Genomic DNA, 21,817 nt, shown 5'->3' with positions numbered 1-21,817 from the left:
TGGGCGCTCCCAAAGCACAGGCTCTCCCTTACAAACGGCTGTCCGTGCTGGCTTGTGCCTTCCACTGAAAGGCCAGCCTGGTATCTGGTGCTCTCAGGTAATAGGGAAGAAATCAGTGACAAGGGGACTGTTATCTTGTGCTACAGAAAATGTTTCAACTTTGAGTTTGATGTTTTCATGGGTGTCTGTATGTTGGTTGGAAGGAAGGCTTGCCAGCCCACTCCAGATGGCCTTAAAGTTGTGCTGTGCAGTGGCTACCTCCTGGATTCTTTTTCTGTACTGCCTTTGTATGCTGTAAAACATTTTCTTTTGCTGATACTCTTGTTGATCACATCGGGCTTTAGATGGCTTTAAAGGCCATTTGCCCTTTGAAAAGAAAGCATGTCCAATTTTGGAACTCTATCTGGACAGTTTTTCCAGACCTACCCTTGTGATTGGGCTGGTGAAACAGGATGATTTTACATAAAGTCCCAAATATCTACTTCATCCCCGCCTCTAAATTCCATGAGATTCTTTTGAAAAATAAGTTTCTTAAGCATGTACACTTTATAGAGGTAAGCCTCAGCTTTCCACTCAGCTCTGCAAGGAACAGTGTTGTCCCCATATTTCTGTTGACCCCTGGGTGTCCCGACAGCAGAGGTATCTCTCTGTAGCACTGAAGCACAGTCCATGAGGTTGGAGCTCTGTTGCTGTCATCTCTGCTGTCCTTTTGCTTGGAGGTGACTTCTCTGTGGCACAGCTGCCAAGCTTGTCATTTGGTAAAGCAAGTCCTTTTTCTACCTGAAGGCCGCTGCTGAAGATGTTGTACAGAAAGCAAGAGTTATAAGAGTGATAGCAGAAGGATGGTGAGAAAAATAAATGATCAGCTTATTAGAGAGAAGCGCCTGGGGGGAGGATGGAAAGAGGAAGTGAAAGGTTTATGTGGAAGAAACAAGCAATACGTTTTTGCAGCGGTAGGCTGTGGAAAAAAAAGAAAGTCACAGACAAGAGGAGAAAAGGGAGATGATAGGAAAAAAATAAGGAAAAATTGAAAAAATCCAGAAGGCAGAACTGACTAGAAAGGCAGAGAGAAAAGAACAAGACATATGGTGGAACTCCGAATGAGGAAGGAAGATGACATTTTTGCTAAATTAGAATATGGAGATGATGGATGATAATAAATAGGCAAAGTCTGAGAGAAAACAGCAGAGAGTACAAGGAAGAACAAGTAATGAGCAGGATAAAATAGTGCGACTTCACCCACGGTGCATTTCGAATATCCGAACTGGGGTAAATCTCTGCAATCATCTGATCAGGGAACCAAAACCTGCCCAGTAAGAATTAAGTGCAACTTGTTTTGGGTCTGAAAAATCACTGTTGTGTTTCTTTCTCCACAGTTGACAGACCTGTCAGAGTGTATGCAGATGGAATATTTGACCTCTTCCACTCTGGCCATGCTAGAGCTCTTATGCAAGCCAAAACCCTCTTCCCAAATAGCTACTTATTAGTAGGAGGTAAGATCAGAGTTATTTATTGCACTGGATTTTTCCTTCTGTGCTTCAGTATCAGGGAGTTATTGCTGTGCTCGCACACCCAGCTGTTTATACACTATGACTTTGAATGCTGCTTCCACTCTGGGGGCTTTCTGTAGGTGATTTGCCTTGAATTACTTCTTACAATTGCATCAATTAAAGTAAAAGTCAAATTCTGCCCTCAGCAGCACAGGCACTATTCCTATTCTAGTTAAAGCAGGTGCCTGCGTGACTCTAAGCTTAGAATAGCTCCATATGAATAATTTACCTTTTCCAGTTATTCGCTCAAAATTGTTCAAAGATGGAGATGAGTGAATGAGATCAACCGCTCATTTATTTCTGGCTCCTCGGTCCCTTCGCCAGCCAGGCACAGCCCACGTCCCCTGGCTGCCAGGTCAGTACTGGGTGTGCAGACCCAGCCTTCAACATCAGCAGAGAGGCTAAATCCAGCCCGTTATCATTGGAGACCCAAATGTGGGTCATGATTTGAAGGCAGTTTGCAGCTTACGAGTGTCCCTGGGCAGGTTACTTTTTTATCAGTGTTTTTTTGCTGTGAATTTCTTCTTTTTTTTATTGTTGTTGTGCGGCTGGCTAACAGCTGTTCAGCAGTTGGTGCGTGCCTGAGGAGTCACCAGAGGGTGGCTGCATCCTGCCTAGTTGGCTGTGCAAGCCCTTCCTTCCTGAGGGGGGCCTGTAAAGACGCATTTCCAGTTTTCCTGCACCTTTGGGGCTGAGATATGCCTCGCATAAACATGTCACAGCAGCATTCAGCTGCTCAGATGCTTGCAGCAGTGATGATGAAGTGAATGTGAATGCAAATGCAACCTTCAGACACTTTATAAAATGCATTATTTTGCATCTTTGTCTCAAATCAGTTGAAAGTGTGGGGAAAAAAGACCAAATAAGAGGAAAAGCAAAACCTCCTTATAAACACACTTTTTGGGTTTGTTTTTAAGTTTATGAATTGTGGCAATTTCCATGGAGCTTCATGGGAGGAAAAGGAGATATATCCCTTTGTTACGAAGGAAACATTTAGGACTCTTGTTTTCCTGCTGAGCCAGATAGCTGCAGAAGATGCTAGTAGAGGTGCAAGACTGTGAGGTTTTAAAAAAAAAAAAAAAAAAAAAGCACGTTATGTAGGTTTTGTTGTTCTTTTTAAAAGACTGGTGGGTGTCCCAGATCAGGGAAGGAGCTCTGGGGCAAAAGCCTGGCTACTTTGAAATTGATAGCATAGCTTCGCTTTGCCCTTATTTTTGGAGTGAAGGACAAAGCAGCCAGCACTCATCAGCACCTCTTCCCATCAAGGCACTCTGCATCTTAGCACGTTTAAAAAATGGGCACTTTTCCACACCCACATACAATTTGTGCTGCAAAAGCACTGGTGTCATGTGTCTTTGTGGGCACCACAACCAACCCTTTTTATTTCTTGTTGTGAAGACAATTATTTTGAGCTAAGATTTTTTTTTTAATAGGTATTTATACCTTCCCAAATCAGTCATTAGAGCAGGATGACAGAATCAAAAGGAAATACAGAGATACTGTGTCTGCACTATACATGAAAAAACAGTAATCAAGAAATGAAATCAAACCTTTCTGTGGAATTCAAGCAAAAATTACTATTTTCCAATCATTTCAGTAGGCCCTTTCTTCCAGGAGAGGGTAGCTTTAAGATGACATAAAGGCTGTAAATAAATATAAATACAATCTCAGAAGGGATCTTTCTACTGAAAATGCTTTGATCTCCATTAAATTTCTTATCAGCAGGCATCAAAAAATGACATAATAGGATAGAGTAGCATTTCAGTAGCTGAAATTCATATGTATATTATTATCTGGCCTTAAATTTTGCACAAACTCCAGGGCTATCTCAGCCTTCCTACATTTTTCCTGCTTTAAAGGTCCTTAACAACCATCACAGCAAGACCATCCATTTTAGATCTCAAAAAAGACTGCATCTTTGCCAGCGCCTTGCTAGATAGGTTGATGTTTTCAAATTAGAAAGAAGCAGCTGCTGTAGGGCTACTCTCACGCTTCCCCTGCAGCACTAATAATGTTGCATTTATCATTTGTCAAGTACATTTACTATTTGTCCCAATGTCATAGGCAAGTGAGATCCACAAGGCATAGATTTGACCTGTGGTGAAGGACAACCACTCTCAACCCAGCTATAAACGGGTATCATTTTATTCCATGTGGGGTGTCAAATGACTATCGTAGCTGGAATATTGGACAGAGTTACAGCTGTGGGGATAGCCACCCTGTTTTATGCAACATTACGTGGGTTGAAAGATAATACCTAAGTTCTGTAGTCCTCTGGTAACACGGGTGTTGCTTCCACTCATTTTAAAAGCAATGTGACCAAGCATTGGTACATCCAGAGTTAAAGGTGCAGGATTTCTGGACTTGCTCATTCCACAGCTTCTCCCAGTCCTTTCCAGAGGCTTCCTTCTGCGATTTCCCATTTGAACGTGGCACGAGCCTCGCTTCTCTTCCTATTGAGTTCCTGCTGAACTCAAAACTAAACTCAGATTCCTATAAAATCTGCCATGACTTGTTTTCCATCAGTATTTATTTAGTGAGAAACTATTCTGCTGTGATTTAGAGCTTTGTTGGCAAATTAATCATTTAGAGCATTGGTTAGCTAAGAACAAAAAGCAGGAACAGGAGGCCCAGAGAGGCTGAGGGGTCTGCATCTTCGGCAACTCAACTGGATGTGGCCCTGAGCAACCTGCTGTAGTTGGCCCTGCTGTGAGGAGGTGATGTCCAGTGGTGCCTCGACCATTTTGTGATACATGAGGTTTGCAAGCACTCTGTGATTCCTGACAATGCACTTTTTGATTGTTTTTAAAGCATTGGCCATCACCCCTGAAATTTTGCAGCCCATGAAATCCACACTTACTGTGGGATTGAGTTACCTCAACATGTGCATATAGTACGGCTTGAGGTGTGCTGCAATATCTCAGGCAGGTTCTGGCTGCAGCTCCAGAAAGAGAAGGATGTCTCTATGGTTGTACCTGCCAGTTGTGAGCAGAACTCTTAGATGCCCTGGAGCACCTCAAAATTAGCTAAGCTTAGTGGATTTATCAGGAAATAATCAACTGCTGGTCTTGCTAATTCTACAAAGTATGGAACTGTTTGTTGATACTTCCATATTTTAGTTTGCAGTGATGATTTAACTCATAAATTCAAAGGCTTCACTGTGATGAACGAAACTGAGCGATATGAAGCCCTCAGACACTGTCGTTATGTGGATGAGGTCATCAGAGATGCACCCTGGACACTGACACCTGAGTTCCTTGAAAAACATAAGGTACATTCCCCCCCTTATCCCTCCCTTCCCCTTCGTAGACTGACAGTTCAGAATAAACAGCAAGTCTGTGAAATTCTATAAGCCGGAGCAAATTATTTTATTTAGTTAATTCCAGTCACCAAAATAGTACGTGGCATTGCTTGCCTCCATCTTTGTCAGAAAATGTTATATTTGTCTTGCCTTTTTTTCCTCACTGTGCTGAGATGATTTATGTGGTGGGATTTGTGAATGGCAAAATAACACTGGAGAGTTATTCACAAATTGACTTTCAGGAAAGGAGATCATGAATCATCAGGAAAGGAAATCATGAACTATCAAGTTATCACATAGTGCCTAAAGTCCTGTTAAAGTCCTGAATTGAAGGCGCATTTCTTTTTAATGTCAGCAGGTGCAATGATTGGCCAGAAATATGTGAAAATGCCATGTGCCCTCTAAAAGGCAGGATAGAACTTCTTACATCCTACTGACTGGCTTGCAATATATATATAAATTTTAACAAAAGCACAATTAACTAGGATGTATTTTAATGTCCACATCACTGGGTGATGAAAGGACAGCATGACAGTAGTAGGTATACATGTATATACACACAGCCCTAAGGAAGCAGAATCAATAACCCTGCCTCCACGGGTTTGAAAGCCAAGGCTTTGCCACTTGACTTAGCTCTTCCAGTAACAACAAAAGCAAGAAAAAATGTCGTAGGTTTTCTACAGAATATCACACAGAGCCAGCCAGAGTGATGTGTTAATGGCAGTGCTTCTGGAGACAAGCTTGCTGTTCTTTCATAATTGATCACACAACACAGCAGCTGCAGGCCTAAATCTAGTGCAATATTCTAGGTGATGGCTTTAGGATGAGAATGTCAAAAGCAAATCAGCTGAAGGCGAGAAAAGAGATGATCCTCCACAACGACCTCCCACTGAACCAAAATTCAGTGATGGTGGCATGTGATTCTTCTTCTGTTCACTGGCAGATTGACTTTGTAGCCCACGATGACATCCCGTACTCCTCCGCTGGCTCGGATGATGTATACAAACACATAAAGGAGGCAGGTAAGAGCAACTTTACATTTTAAGCACCTCCCTTTACAGCCTCAGCTCAAATTCTTTTACTGCCTTTTGACCACAACTGCTGGAAGAGAAGCAGTAGAGATAACGTCACGTTCTCTTACACCCTAATGGTAGGTACGGCTGACTTCAGCAGAAAGATTCACTTTGTAAAACCACAAAGGATGTCCTTGGCTGAATTCCTGCCATCATCCCCAGGAAACCATTCAGATCTGTCATGAAAGAGTCCCGCGTGGGTTTTTAAAACAATTTTAGGGTGCTCATCTAAGAGCTTTGAATGGATGAAAATGAGTTTAGTTCCCACAGGAACCCAGCCAACTTCAGTGGTTTGTTGATAACCACAAACTGACGACTCCTTGACACAGCCCAGTCCTGAATACAGGCAACCACAGGCAGCCTTCAGGAGCCATTAGGATCCACTTCCGATTTGCATGGAGGGTTCTTTTCCCTACACTGGCAGAGGTTTTAAATCACTACCAGAGTAATTCATTTGCCATGACTATTTAGCAGTTTGGTTGACTCCCACATTACATTGAACGTGAACATGCTGAAGTCATCAGGAGTTTGTATCTCTTCAGTTGGAGGAAGCTGAATTAAATCTGAGGAGATAACATGAAGCCTCTGCCCAAGCAGCTACCCTAACAGAATGGAGTGCAGGAGGAGGAATGCATCATACCTTTCTTCTCCTGCTCCCTGGAGGTGCTGCTTTGAACCCTGGCGAATCCATCCTCTTCCTGGTCTACATAAACATGCATATTGGAAGCTTAAAAAAATTCCAGAGTGAATCTGCCCGATGGTAATTTGTCGTGCAAAGTGACCTTCTCAAGCTATACAATGGCAGCAGGAGACCATGTATTGACCTGAGCTGAAAGAATAAGCTTTTTATAGCAGCAGTTCTTGATCTTTTTCCACTTGCAAACCTCACTGTGGTATCAGACTCACAAGCCTCCTTTGGGAGCTGCTTCTGAGACTACAGTTTCAGAGCCAGCACCAGCTTACTTCTAGGCAAGGGAACAAAGGTATCCCCGGTAAGGGCAGGTCACCGAGGGACATACAGCATACGTGCTGCACAGGCAGCTACTCTGCATTTCTTCTATAAGGTGCTGAGTGCACAGGACACTGTGACAGGAGCCCCTGGTGTCACTGCATCGTTACCAGCCTGAGCTGGAGAGTGCCCAAACCCAGCACACCCTTCTCTGCTGTGGTTGGGCATGGGAGTGGTGCAGATGTGTCCTGACGAAAAATTCAAACTTTGCAGAACAGAGTATGGACTGACAGCTTCAGAGACTTGTCCATCACTGCCAGATGCTGGAGAAGTGACGGCAGGCTTGTATGGCTGAATTTTGTTACATATGAACTGGGACATCATGTAACCTTGTTTGTGAAGAGTTTTGAGATGTAGTGCTGTAATAGTCCTAATGCTCCAGAACAGCATTATTGCCATAATGAATCTCCCCTTTCTCCTAGAGGTTTTTGTTTTAAATAGACCAATGCTGTGGGTGCATTTGTGCATTTTCTTTAGTTCCAGTACTCCCATTTTCCCACATCAGGTTGCTGGGGAGCAGAGAAGCAGGTGAGAACTGCAGAGCTCCTTGTGTAGATTCCCATAGGCTCCCATTTCCCCACTGCCTTCAGGGGGTGGGAGGGCGTATGGACAGGAGTGAGCTGGGTGAGAGTGCACTGACTAAACCTGTGCACATCTGTGAACAGTTAGTTTGGAAAACATGAATCAGTGCAACACATGAAGCATATGAAAGCAAATGAACAGTTAGTTTGGAAAACATGAATCAGTCCAACACATGAAGCATATGAGTGATGTTCTCATATATGGGTAATGTTCTCATATACGGGTTAGTGCATCTGCTTGAAAACAATTCAGCTTTTGGCTTCGCAAGGGTAGGAGCTACAAGAATACACAAACAAAATCCAAGCCCTATCTATAAAGGCTTCTGGCTCAAAGTGGGTTTTACTGCTTCCAAAAATAGCTTCTTGAGTGACTGCTGCAAGCCTGAAAAGCACGATCAGGGAAACCTCTCTGCTGGTGATTAAAAGAATCTATTTTTTAGCAGACTATTAATTAGAGATCAGAAAGAAAGAAATATCACATAGCATTTAGTCATAAGAGGCTGCTAAGCTTCTTGATTCCTTCACCAGATCTTTTTCTAACCCTGTGAAATTAGCTAGCAATGCCTGCCTACTTCAAGTGAACATGTGAGGATTAATTTGCCAGTAGCTATAGCGCCTTTTTAAGACAAAGCATTACTTTTTTTTTGCAAAACCCATTCCAGTCTTATCTCACAGTGCTCTCTCATCAGCAGCTCAATGTTGCAATTACGTATAAGTGATAGTAGTAATTTTTGTAGCCCTAAATAGGTACTAAACAAAGTAGTGCTAGCACTCTGCTACTATTTATTGCCTTTGTGACGTGCTCTAACAAAACAAGCGATCCTGTCTTGATGAGGAGCAATTAAAAAGCAATATATTCCTCAGATTAATAAATGACCAGTTTTACTAGAGACTGATCTGCTGGACCAGGAAAAATGGTTTTGCAGCCACTGACTTGGCCTGGTGGACATGAAATGGGGGCTGTGGGGCCTGATACCCTGGTTTGGTCACACTACCATTATGCTTCGTCTTTCTGTTACAAGCACCTCCAGGGTTTTTCCCAGTTATTGTGATGCATCTTTTACCTGAAGGCCTTCCAAGGGCAGAGGCTGCTCTGTTTCACTCAGCAGAACAAAGCCAACCCCCGACTCCTTTTCACAACATTAAACAAGGGCTATGCTTATGGAAAGAACTGCTCAGTGAATCGCCACAACTGTGAGGTTTTGCCTTCCTGGCTCAGGAGCCCCTGCCAGTCTAATAACTTCCACAAAACAGCTGACACTGGGAAGGGGGCAAGTTTTAGCCTTTCTGAAGACTTGAGGTAAAAATAAACAGTATAGCAACCTCGTGCATTCTGTAAGGCTCACACAGGGAACCAACGGGGAATACGATGGGCAGAACTGCAAGTCTCTTCCCTGTGGTCAGGCATTTTTGTGTTCATCCCCAGCTACCCTCCGCAGTGCCCGGGCCTGCCGTGCCTTCTCAGAGGGCTTTCTTTTCCCACTTTGCTCAGGAATGTTCGTACCAACGCAGAGAACGGAAGGTATCTCCACCTCGGATATCATTACACGGATCGTCCGGGACTACGACGTGTACGCCCGGCGCAACCTCCAACGGGGATACACCGCCAAAGAGCTCAATGTTAGTTTTATAAATGTAAGTACACCCATCTGCGTTTGCTTCTGAAACACTCTCTCCTAGGACACCCCGGATGTAAAGGTTAAGAAACGACATCTTCCTCCTGCTGCTTTTAAAATAGCTGGGAAGAACTTAATTTAAAAGAAACTGGTATGCTGAGGGTAGTTTGAATTGCTCCTATTCATTAGCAGCTTTGTTTCTATCTTATGTTTTCATGTTTGTAACAAAACTGCTCTCCCTTCTTATATGAGCTGTGACTTAATGACATGTTAGGAAGGAGCTTCCTTCCACCCCCAGCTTCTCAGCCACTCACCCAAGACACCATTTCTTTCTCTATTCCCGTTGTGAGAAGAGAGCACAGAGAGCAAAGATTTTGATAAAAAAAAACAACTGGTAAGCTGAGGGTAGTTTGAATTGCTCCTATTAATTAGCAGCTTTGTTTCTATCTTATGTTTTCATGTTTGTAACAAAACTGCTCTCCCTTCTTATACGAGCTGTGACTTAATGACACATTAGGAAGGAGCCCGTTTGTAACAAAACTGCTCTCCCTTCTTATATGAGCTGTGACTTAATGACATGTTAGGAAGGAGCTTCCTTCCACCCCCAGCTTCTCAGCCACTCACCCAAGACACCATTTCTTTCTGTATTAGCATTGTGCGAAGTCAGCACAGAGAGCAAAAGCTTGGATGTCCAAATGTTCTCTACAACACAACAGGATTAAAAACCAAAACCGAAAACAGCTGAGCAGTGAGATTACTAGAGGAGGCTAAAATAGGTTTTAAAAGACAAAGAAGCATGTTAGGAAGCTCATACACAAGGGATGCTGAAGAGATCAGAAGCCACAATAGGCAGGCAGAGCACCATTTGAAAAGATGCCTCAGGAAAACATTGAGGGTAGTTTGAATTGCTCCTATTAATTAGCAGCTTTGTTTCTATCTTATGTTTTCATGTTTGTAACAAAACTGCTCTCCCTTCTTATACGAGCTGTGACTTAATGACACATTAGGAAGGAGCCCCCACCCCCAGCTTCTCAGCCACTCACCCAAGACACCATTTCTTTCTGTATTCTCATTGTGAGAAGGCAGCACAGAGAGCAAAAACTTTGATGTCCAAATGTTCTCTACAACACAACAGGATTAAAAACCAAAACCGAAAACAGCTGAGCAGTGAGATTACTAGAGGAGGCTAAAATAGTTTTTAAAAGAAAAAGAAGCGTGTTAGGAAGCTCATACACAAGGGATGCTGAAGAGATCAGAAGCCACAATAGGCAGGCAGAGCACCATTTGAAAAGATGCCTCAGGAAAACATAGCAGCTCAAATTATTCAGCTTCCATCTACAGCACTGCACCTTACTCTCCAGTAAGGAGTAAACACTTAACAGAAAAGAAAGTTTTCTTTCTTTCATTTTCTGTTTCAAGTCTTAATTTAAGGCCTCAAGATAACCCATATAGCTGAACTCTTCCCTGTGATTGTACTGGCTCACAGGAGGACTTTCCCCTCCTTCCCTGGAACTGGGAAACCCCCTCGTGAAGGACTGAATTGTGTCATTTCATGAGGGTTTTGTTTACTTGTTTCTTATTTTGAAGTCTGTCAGATGAATCACAGATCACGGCATAAATATTCATTTCACTGGGCTTTTTTTTCCAGTCTTCTACAGAATCTCTAAAAAAATCCTGCTTGGAAGTACTCCACCCAGAAGCATCAGTATTGCTAATATCCGTTAAATTAAGGCATCTGCCTTAGAGGTCCTCAAATTTGTCCTTCAGAGGCTCTGAGGTTAAGATGCTGTTGCATAAGGTATACTTCCCCCAGTCGCGAGACACTGATGTGTCCTGAAGTTCCTCCTGGCATTTGGTTATTTAGCTTATAGTAATTTAAATGCGGAAATACTAATTTGTACCAGAGGCTGTTCGTGTTTCAAAATAAACCCCCCCTGGATTTCACCAAGACAGAAAAGCACTGGCTTCCCTGCTAGAAGAAAAGCTTGGTCACCTTTTGGGTACAAAGTGAGTTCAGTTCCTTTGGACCTTGAGGATTTTGTTCAGCCTTGTGGCCTGCAAAGACAGTTCTAATGATTCATGAGCTGGAATAAAACCCACCTCAGCATTAAACAGTATTTGTTTTAAAAGTAAATTCAACTGCCCATTAAATGAAGTTCACAGGAAATTAAGAGCCAATAGTTGATCTGTGCTTCTACAGAGACAATTACACCTTCAGATTCAGAGGCACAGCCTTAGTTCACTGCATGCCCTGTAAGTTTGAAGAGCACAGAAGCATTCCAGGACAAAAGCCCTTTAAACCCTGAAGTATTTTACAAGCTTGGCCCCCTAATGTTATCTTCTCTGTTCCTCTGTGTTCTCTGTGACTTTGCAATTAGGAGTTTGCTCTCTCTTCTCTCAAATCTTCTGGCCACAAGCCACTGGCCTACCCACATCTTTCTGTTGCAGCCAGAAGCTCCTGTATTAGCCAGGCAATGAGAGATTTCTTTCTGCTCTGCAGAAATCCAACTAAAAAGACATTTTGGTCCAAGTTGCCATCCCAGCTGACAAGTCAGCAGTGGGCTGTGTTTGCTAGGAAACCCAGGGAGATTCGCCTTTTGATTAAGTTTGAGCTGTTAATTTCTCCCTTGTATCCTTCAAAAGATTAATATAATTTTCACAGTGCATTCAGTTGGAAAATATGGAAAGATTCATGTAGTGGGTTAAACGCAGTAATCACACAAGACAGTCTTTTCAATATGTACCTTCTGCACTTCATTCCACAAATGTTAAATTTGCATTTATAAAAATAATGTGGCAATAGTTAACCAAGGCCATATGGATTAGGATACATTAATGCAATTTCTTCTTCTTCTCAGCTGTCAGTGGCTAATTTTTTCCAAGTCCCTATATATTAATCTCTGTCCACACTTTTAAAACAGGAGAAGAAATACCGTTTTCAAAACCAAGTGGACAAAATGAAGGAGAAAGTCAAGAACGTGGAGGAAAAATCAAAAGAATTTGTTTACAAGGTGGAAGAGAAGAGCCACGACCTCATTCAGAAATGGGAAGAAAAGTCCAGGGAATTTATTGGCAACTTTTTAGAGCTGTTTGGACCCGACGGAGCATGGGTAGGTATTCTGCCATCCCAGGAAATCTGAGTGGTTTTTATTTATCTTTTGTAGTGCAGATCAAGAGCAGACTCTTTTGCTGCAGTCTTTGCTTCGAAAGCCAGCAGGGTAGGATAATGCCAAACCCACTTGCTGAATCCAGTTAAGGCATGCCAATGCTGCAGCCGGGGGATTTCCTACTTCTGGCTGTTGCTTCTTTGGGATAATTTCTGTCTTTTGTGCAGGGGTGATGCTGAATGTGACACTGCATTCAGCAGAGCTGTGTAACAGCAACACACACAAACAGGTTAATAGAGTCTGTCCCCCCCCTTAGCACTAAATGAGACCACGCAGACATCAGGGGGGAATTATGCACGGAAGGTGGTGAAGGAGACAGGGACACTGACAAATTTTTCAGTGGTGCTCTTTATGCTCTGTACTCAGCAGTAGAAGATGACAAATTTTCTAGCTTTCAAAACGACTGATTTAAAGTTCCAAGGAATGATTTTACATGTTGAGTGGCCACACTCATCTAACTGACTGCAGGAAAGGCTCAGATGGAACTGAAGCATTTTTGAAGGTCTGCTCAGTACACGCTGGCTCCGCAGAGCCCGTTTACCAGAGGTCCCCAGGTGCCTTGGAAAGGCAGTTGAGGCTCTGTAACAGCATCCTTCTGGGGAGAAACCCCAGGTACATTCTGTTGAAAGGATCTCAGCAGAGTTTTGTTTATAAACAAACCCTCAGGAAGTTCACCCAGGGGTCTGTGAAGCTAAGTAGCCCACGTCACAGCCGTGTCACAACTCGGTGCCACCAAAGCACGTAGTAAATGCCTCTTACTGGGGTTCTCATCTTTTCCCTGCCATGACTTGCCATGTCGATTACCACTCAGTTGAGAAAAGCCTAAAATTAGGCTGTGAAGGCTTCAGAACAGAGACTGAACCTTTATAATCTGCTTACAGCTACATCTGTCCCACGCAAAGGCAGGTGCTCTCTCTGGTCCCAGCCATATAAACAAATAGCTTATTTAGCTGTTGTGCATTGACAGTATCATCTTCCTTGGGGAGGGGAAGAGGGTAAACTCTTTTAATGAAAAGCCCAGGTTTACCTGCATCGACCACATCCACATGAAGAATGCTTCCTCTGTAAGTTCCTCTCCATGGAGGTTGGCGAGTGTTCCCCATGTGGGATGGTCCCATGGCCACAGGTGCTGAATATATTAACCTAATGCTACCAGGGCACATGAAACCCACGGGGGGTGAGGTGAGTTTGGCTGTGCAGAGAGAGGAAAAGGATTTCAAAGCCTTGATCCCATTCCCTGGCTTTGCCCACTCAGCACTGCACACTGCTGAGGGCATTTTTAAAAACCCTTTGCTGATTAAAAAAATTTACCAGATTTGAATAGAGAAAAGCTGCTCTGGAAAGGTCATTGGGGAGTGGGGGGGAGGTGGCCTCCTGTTTACTGAGTTTGCATCCCAACCACAGAGCAAAAAAATCTGCTGCAAACACAGAGAGCTTTGCTAAGTACAGGAATGAAATCTCCTTGCAGTGTGGTAGGAAAAGCATCAGTGACAGCGAGCTGAGAGGTGGTGTGGCTTTTTTAAAATCAGCGTGAGCCTTGCAACAGGAAAGACTTTTAAAATAATGATAACTTGCTATTAGTGTCAAAACTGTTATTAACATTAATTTGCCTTATCACTGTTAGTTAGATGTTGCTTTTAATGTTGACATTAAAAGTACAAGAATCGTTATGGGCATGCTAGATTCCTAGATCAGTAATTTGCATGCCATTAATATGCTATTATTATTTCACAAATAATTATTATAATATGCTTTATGCTAGCATCAATTTTCCTAAAAGTAAGGGCTGTGTAACCCACAAAAAAAATGCCCATTTGTGAAAAAGGTCAAAATGCCAGTTTTCAAATGTCAAGATGTCTATAATTCATTGCCAGTTTTGCCCACCTGTGCAATCCCCTGTATGTATTTTTTTTTTCTGCCAGAGAGTCGCAGAGGTGTCAGAAACAACAATTAACGTGGCATTAAACTTTTGTCCTGGCTCAAGGGAGGACCACTGTGCAGCTGAGCACGGAGGCCCTAATGGTAGAGACTCTGCTCCATAGATGTGGAAAGCAGGGGGTTCATCATCCCACCTCCTCTCTGACACCTACAGGCACTTGAGAAATCAAGGATCATGGGGCAGGGTTTCCATGCCATTGTCCCTCTGGGATGAGATGAGGTGTCCCTCCATAGGGCCCTTTTCCCTCTGCTGGGTGCACAGAGGGGGTGGGGGATGGCTGCACTGGGAAACAGCTGCATCACCTCAGACATCAGCAGGGGCTCAGATAAATCTTACAGGTTGCAATTAGAACCCGAGGCCAGCCTTTTGGTAACACCCTGTGTCTGCAGCCTGGACCTCAGCATGGCCTTTGGAAGCCTGCAGCAAGCAGCAGTCCACCCTAACGCCCAACTGGCACTTGTTTGGTAAAGCAGAAGAGTACCAACACATAGGCAGTAAAACTCAGAAACAGGCAAAATGTTTTTGCTCAGTAGCACGTGTGCCAAAAGCAAAGTGTTATCTCCCCACCCTGGTTGGGTGTACCCAAATTCGCTTGAACTAAGGCTTTGCAATTCTTTTCCTGGTAAAGGTCCAGAGCCCACCCAGCCTTGTCTAACCCTCCAGCACTTCAAGGAAACCATTAATGGTTGTTCTACTTCCTCAGCACCCAATGGCCCGAGGAGCACCCCCACATTAGGAAGACCTTCCCTGCAAAGGGCATGACTTACTGACCCTGCTAGAGCACAGTTGGAGGGGAGGAGTCATTCTGGAGACAGGGGAATCACATCATCTCCTCCTTCTCCTGCAAGAGTTGTGGTTTTAGCCAGCAACCTGGTGGCTAAAGCACTAACGCAGGAGGCAATTCAGACTGGCCGGGCACTTACCCCGCTGAAGGTGTGAGTGCACCAGCTTGTTCCAGCAACAAACTCTTTGCTGAAGCCTGGCTGAGGGCCTTAGCAGGAAGGTGGGGTTCTCCTTTCCATCCCTGGCCCGTGTGGCCCAAGGACCAGTCAAGTACCTCCTGCCACGTGGGATACCAGCCAAGCTGGGCCACTTTGATGTCCCCCAGCACCAGCAGGAAGCAGCACAATGACAGTGAGCTTTTTGAAGTGGCTGGTGAGGCGCCAGAAGCAGAAGGGAGTCAAAGTATTTTGCTTGGCCAGGAAAAAGATATTTCATATCAAACAATTTTTTTGTTGTTGGGAGTTATCTTCAGTGTGAGGATGAAACAGACTAAGTCAAGCCAACAGAACCTTAATTTCTGTGATCTAAAGAGAAATTTTGCACTCCTACCACTGAATTTCAACAGGCTCCAGGGCTTTGCCAGCCCTGGCGACATCCTCACAGCTCTCGGCAGCAGAAACCCTCCCCCATGCGGATGCTTCCTGGCAGCACTTATCAGGAACAACCACCATCTGCTAACTATTGAAATTTTAGGAAGTCTTGACTATTTTGGACCTAGCAGTAGCGTAGGTTACACACTGTGGGTCTTTATGCATGAGAGCACGGGTAAGCGTGGCTCCAGACAGGAACTGCTCTGTCATTCTGCACTGCAGCAACATCCAGGCTCTAAAATTAAGTTAATGAAGGCAATGTGATAAAGATATAAATTGGGTGAGGGAGCTGAGAGAGGAACAGTTAAGGTCGGTATTCCTGCTCCATCGTTAACCCCCAGGATGAGCAGATACCAGAAACCTGACAGGAAAAACCCAGCATCTGCCCCTCGGCTGGCAGGGAACGCTGAGCTTCAAAGAGGGGGAGGAAGAGCAGGAAGGGCAGCCACGTGCTCCTTGGCTGCGGGGAAGGTCCTCCCAGAGCAGAGTCGCTGCAGGGGAAAGGGGAGGAGGGACACAATGAAAAATCAAGCAGAGAAAATCTGTGGACTGCAGCCGCCCGAGCAGGCAAACCCAGCACACACTCTGCACCAGTATTTTGCTCTCAACTTACCTTTGTCCGGGCTGGTTCTTCCATTCCAGCCGAGCATCGCCGACGGTCCCACCCCCAGTGCTGCAGCCACGGCCGAGACTCCTTGTCCCCCGTCCCCAGGAGGAGCAGCCAGGCACTTGCATTTATCCTTTTCCCCCTGAAGCCCGCAGCAGCCGCGCAGCACCTGCCAGATCGCCCCTCACCCAGCCCGGCAGCCCGACACAAGACCCCGCAGGCGCTAACGAGCAGCAGCACACGCCTTAGTGCAGCAGACTGCCTGACTGAAAAGGTGGTCTCTGCCACCCCGCCGGCTCTGGTGGGCCTCCACTCAGCTTTACAAAGCAGAAATGACAATAAAGCCCAAAGCACAACACAGAGCCTGCACGTGTTTCTCTTTCCAACCGAGACACCCGAGTCCCGACGTTCCCACCCCAGCTGCAGGGTTTGGGTGGCCCATGTTGCAGGGAGCTGGGGGGGCAGCTGCCAGTCTGTGGCAGGCACTGGGCTGCCTCCCTTGTGGAGAGGAGGAGGAAAAAAGGCCGGGATAGCCAGGAAGCTCAGGAGGAGATGGGTGGCCCATCCCAGCACGCTAAAAGGAAGAAGTCCTGGGAATAAGGAAAACAGAAAACTTGACTTTTTGAGACACAGCTTGACCAACACATAGAAACAGTCCAAAGGGAGTCGCCCCTAGCTGGCTCAGGACAGTACACACAGCACTCCCACACTGGGGGTGCCTGATTTAAGACAAATCCTTGCCATGTAAAAAACGGGTTATTACAAGCACAGTAGAAGAGGCAAAGGCCACGTGTGGGCTGGACTGGCCACACTTCAGAGCAGAAGTCTATCCTCTGCTCCCTGCTCTCTCCCCAGGTGAGGGACTCTCTGCCCGCAGGTGTGCCCTCCCCTCCGTGCATTACTCAAAGAGCATCTTTTCACTTTGCTTTTGCAGAAGCAAATGTTCCAGGAACGAAGCGGCCGAATGCTCCAGGCTTTTTCTCCCCGGCAGAGCCCAAACAGCAGTCCCACGCGAGGCCGCTCTCCGTCCCGTTCTCCATCTCCACCCTGGGTCTTCAATAAAGCCTCCCCTCCCTCTTCTCCAAAAGCTGCCTCTGCCTCCCTCAGCAGCATGAGCGAGGGAGATGAGGATGAAAAGTAAAATAAAGATATATTTTTTTAACCATGAGACAGAAGAACAAGCTATGAACTCAACCACTGGATGGGGAGAAGCGCGAGGAACATCAGGGGTATCTCTGACAGCAGGGAGCGTGCTCCGGGAGAAGATGTCGAAACCAGACTGGAGCACAGCAAGGGAGATCTCAGGAAAAGCTCATCCCATCCCCACTCTCCTGGTGCCCGGAGGCCTGGCCGGCAGCACTTGCCAACGTGGTACCGGGGACTGAGAGAAGAACACACACCTTTGTGGGAGCTCCTGTCCACCAGTTGCTGCTTGACAGCTGCTGCGGCCAGGCCAGGCTGGTGGGGACCTCTGCAGCGGCTGGGGCGGGCAGGGGGGACTTGCTTGGCTCCCCATCCAGACCCAGCACAGGGACAAGGGACAGCTGTGGCCTCTGGATGGAGAATGGTGGTTGTACCGGACCCTGCTAACCTCAAGCTCTTCTGGCACGTGAAGGAATGGCACTGCTGCAGCAAACGCATTCGGAAACAGGAAATAACTTTACCTTTTTTTTTTTTTCTTTTTGGATGAGATCTGCCCCACACCCCAAGCCATGCCAATGAAATGGAGAGTTCTCCAGCTGAGTTGGTGGAAATCCATTTAATATATCGTGAAGGAATGGCACTGCTGCAGCAAACGCCTTCGGAAACAGAAAATAACTTTACCTTTTTTTTTTTTTCTTTTTGGATGAGATCTGCCCCACACCCCAAGCCATGCCAATGAAATGGAGAGTTCTCCAGCTGAGTTGGTGGAAATCCATTTAATATATTCAAGCTACTGAACGCTGCTTGTTGACCAAACCTCTGCACAGGGCGCGTGTAAGGAGTCAGGCTGCATTTGCTTTATCAAACTGCTCTCCGTGTTCCCAGGGCCTGAACAGCTGCCTGAGAACTTCTCATTTGCTCCCTGGCTTTGCACTTTAGAGGCAAGAAAGTCCATGAAAAGACAGTCCTCACTGGTTGTTGTACAAGTGTTGTTGTAGGAAACAGGTAATTTGAAGAGGTTGGTGATTTTTACTAGTGATTTTTAGGAAACAGGTGGGATCGCGAGGTCTCAGGCCTCCAAGGAAGCCCTGCTGCTCCCCAGCTGTGAAATCACCCAACGATGAGCCCAGCAGCGCCGCTGTCCTCACCTCCCACTCAGCCGGTTACACAAACTTCTCAAACTCTAAACAAGATGTGTTCACAGGCACCCCACTCCCCCAGGTGTCCCGAGGCCCTTCCTGTACCCTCAACATGGAGAAAAAGCTGGAAAGAACACGATGGAAACCTTTTAAAGAGAATTCTGCAGGGGCTGCCCTGCCCCACAGCTCGGAGAGCCGCAGGGAGCACAGCCTGCATCCCTGCCCGGGGCCTGCGCAGCAACCACACCATTTTGCTCCCGGGTTTGCCTGGCAGAACCTGCCTCGGTGCATATTCTGCAGGGGCTGCCCTGCCCCACAGCTCAGAGAGCCGCAGGAAGCACAGCCTGCATCCCTGCCCAGCAACCACGCCATTTTGCTCCCGGGTTTGCCTGGCAGAGCCTGCCTTGGCACACCGCCTCACCTCCCACTCAGCCGGTTACACAAACTTCTCAAACTCTAAACAAGATGTGTTCACAGGCACCCCACTCCCCCAGGTGTCCCGAGGCCCTTCCTGTACCCTCAACATGGAGAAAAAGCTGGAAAGAACACGATGGAAACCTTTTAAAGAGAATTCTGCAGGGGCTGCCCTGCCCCACAGCTCGGAGAGCCGCAGGGAGCACAGCCTGCATCCCTGCCCGGGGCCTGCGCAGCAACCACACCATTTTGCTCCCGGGTTTGCCTGGCAGAACCTGCCTCGGTGCATGGGCACCTCGGTCCTGGGCCAGCAAGGTGAGGGCTGCCACCCACCAGCAGCCTGCAGGGGACAGGCCCCGGGCACCAGGTCACAGCAGCGGTGAGATTGTCACCGTGGCACGGCTGGCTGGAGGTGTAAACCCCTCAGGACAGCACCCGCCAGCACCCTGCTGCTCCCTGGGCAGGCAGCACAGGACACACCAGGAGAGGGAAGGCTCTGAGCCCTCCTCTTGGACGGCAGGAACACCTCCTCTTGGGAAAGAGCTGAAGGAACAAGACCCCCGAGTGCCTGAGCGCCCGGGCTGGCAGTACCTGCTGGCAGCAGCCCCCCAGGCTACAGCCCTTGCCTGGGCTGGAGGTGTAAACCCCTCAGGACAGCACCCGCCAGCACCCTGCTGCTCCCTGGGCAGGCAGCACAGGACACACCAGGAGAGGGAAGGCTCTGAGCCCTCCTCTTGGACAGCAGGAACACCTCCTCTTGGGAAAGAGCTGAAGGAACAAGACCCCCGAGTGCCTGAGCGCCCGGGCTGGCAGTACCTGCTGGCAGCAGCCCCCCAGGCTACAGCCCTTGCCTCAGGAGTCACCCAGCCAATTCCTTTCACTCCTCTTCCTCCAGATACTTTACTGGGCAGGTAAATCACAGACCCTCGTACCAGGCACCAGATTATCCCCCTGCTCTGTCCATCCCCTGCAGGTGCCATCCCTTCCCCACTACGGGGAAACCAATTTGTCTCCGGGAACACTTTGCCAGACGCTTCTCCAACCACCATGAAATGAAGTAGATAACACCTTGTGGCACGCTCTGTCCTCTGGAGTCAAGCTAGGTCCTTCTTCACAGAGCTGTGAGAAGATGAGCAGGGAACAAGGTGAACTACTGCTCCCAGGAGGAAGCTCAAGGGGAGAGCCACAGCCAGCCCAGCTGCCGCCAGCTGCGCGCCCGGTGGGACGATGCAATGAAGACCTCTCTCAGCCTTAGGCAACCTGTGACTGTAATTTCATACCTGGGTTGCACTTGTTTAAGTTTTTCTGATCCTTTGCAAGTCTTAAGTCTTCCCATCACAGACCACGCCTCCACCGCAGGAACCGTCTGCTCTCTACTGGTGCTGTTTCTACCACGAGCCATGTCCAAACGCAATGGAGGTGGGCAGGTTTTTGTTGTCGTTGGCTTTTCCCATTTGGTTTTTTTGTTTTAATTCCGTAGCGCTTACCGTTCGGCAGCCCTCGGTGAGTGGTTGGAGCGGAAGGCAGCACCACAACTTGTAAATAGGAACTGGAGAAAAACTCACCAGGGATCTCTTCTCAGCAGAAGGTGTTTCTCAGAGTCACAGGTGACTGTCCAGCCACAAAGCCATACGCTGTATCACACGTCCTTTCGCATTTAGGGTATCACTGAGCTGAAGTCTTTGCTCTGCCGGTACAGCCACCGGTATCCACGTGCTGTCTCCAGCAGACCAGAACCTCATTGCCTCTGGACACGTAGAGGGCAATTTTGCACTTCTGAATCATGGTTGGGTTTTATTTTTCATGAGCGTTGCTTTAATTCAGTCCTATTTATCAGCCAAGCTCCACATGAAAAATAAACACTGTACAACAGGTACTGCTGCCTCTCACCTTCATTTATAGCATCTTTGGACACAGAAATACAACGCCTCCTGCAGCCCCCACTGATAATACGGTGCTTGTTACCCCCCTGGGCTTTATGACCCCACAAACACCATTTTAGCAGCTTCTCCAACCCCTGGAGTTGCTGCTGCTGCTGCTCTCTGCTCCGAGAGCATCACCTCTCTCCTTGCCTTCGCCCAGGGCCGTGTTTCTGGCGGCAAGGTGAAGGTGTGGAACTGCTGCCCCAGCTGGCAAGAGGCAGCACCAGGCACCAGCAAGTCTGAGCCCTCCCTTACCCTCTGCCCCAGCGCAGTGGAGTCAGGAGCCACTATTTTAATTCTTACTTCTAAGCAGAGGAGTGAGCCATCCTGGTTCTGCTTCTGGAAATCATCCCCAGCAGCAGCAGCAGAGATGCTCCTGTGTGCAGGGCAGTGTGCCTTCCAGCTGCACCAGCTTCATGTAGAGCTGCAGCAGCAAACACGAGCCATGGGGACAACTCCTGACACAGGCCTTCAGACTGAACTCTTCCTCCCACTAAGTCAGTCCCATGCCTGAGTGTTCCTGCCGTGCTCTTTCCCCGCTGTCCTTGCTGTAAGAAAGAAATTATTACTGCGGCAGCTGTAGAAAAGATTTTTCTAAATTATTTATTCATTGTCAGTCCCGCCTCCGGCAGGGAGACGCTGAGCCAGCAGGCAGGGGCTTAGGACTTCCCAGCTAACGTATTTTTAGCCGCAGAATAAGAACAAATTTCAAAGTCGTTCAGCATGGTGGAAAAACTTTAAAGGCACAGGAAGAGAAGGCTCTGGGGAGACCTTATAGCAGCCTCCCAGTACCTGAAGGGGGCCTGCAGGAGAGATGGGGAGGGACTCTTTGTCAGGGAGTGGAGTGATAGGATGGGGGGGTAACGGTTTTAAACTGGAAAAGGGTAGATTTAGATTAGGTACTAGAAAGGAATTCTTTCCTGTGAGGGTGGTGAGACACTGGAACAGGTTGCCCAGAGAAGCTGTGGATGCCCCATCCCTGG

The 21,817-nt window shown here is 46.9% G+C and overlaps 1 protein-coding gene across 3 annotated transcripts in view; it reads left to right on the top strand.

Annotated features, from left to right (window-relative positions):
* PCYT1B (phosphate cytidylyltransferase 1, choline, beta) overlaps window positions 1-17,946 on the top strand; it is a 44,830-nt gene extending 26,884 nt beyond the window's left edge. Inside the window, exons 3-8 of one of the 3 annotated variants that reach the window (XM_014948361.1) lie at window positions 1,377-1,493; window positions 4,670-4,821; window positions 5,795-5,873; window positions 8,941-9,149; window positions 12,052-12,240; window positions 17,151-17,946. In XM_014948361.1, coding sequence (XP_014803847.1) covers window positions 1,377-1,493; window positions 4,670-4,821; window positions 5,795-5,873; window positions 8,941-9,149; window positions 12,052-12,240; window positions 17,151-17,357 — 953 coding nt within the window. In that variant the 3' untranslated portion in view covers window positions 17,358-17,946. Of the gene's footprint in view, window positions 1-1,376; window positions 1,494-4,669; window positions 4,822-5,794; window positions 5,874-8,940; window positions 9,150-12,051; window positions 12,241-16,251; window positions 16,589-17,150 lie in introns of those variants that run through there. The other 2 variants (XM_014948362.1, XM_014948363.1) reach the window with 2 other exon arrangements.
* The last annotated feature ends 3,871 nt before the right edge of the window (window positions 17,947-21,817 follow it).

Source organism: Calidris pugnax, unplaced genomic scaffold, assembly GCF_001431845.1.
Source record: "Calidris pugnax isolate Ruff unplaced genomic scaffold, ASM143184v1 scaffold164, whole genome shotgun sequence".
Lineage (NCBI taxonomy): Eukaryota > Metazoa > Chordata > Aves > Charadriiformes > Scolopacidae > Calidris > Calidris pugnax.
The sequence above is the reverse complement of the archived record's forward strand: the minus strand, read 5'-3'. Positions and strand labels throughout refer to the sequence as shown.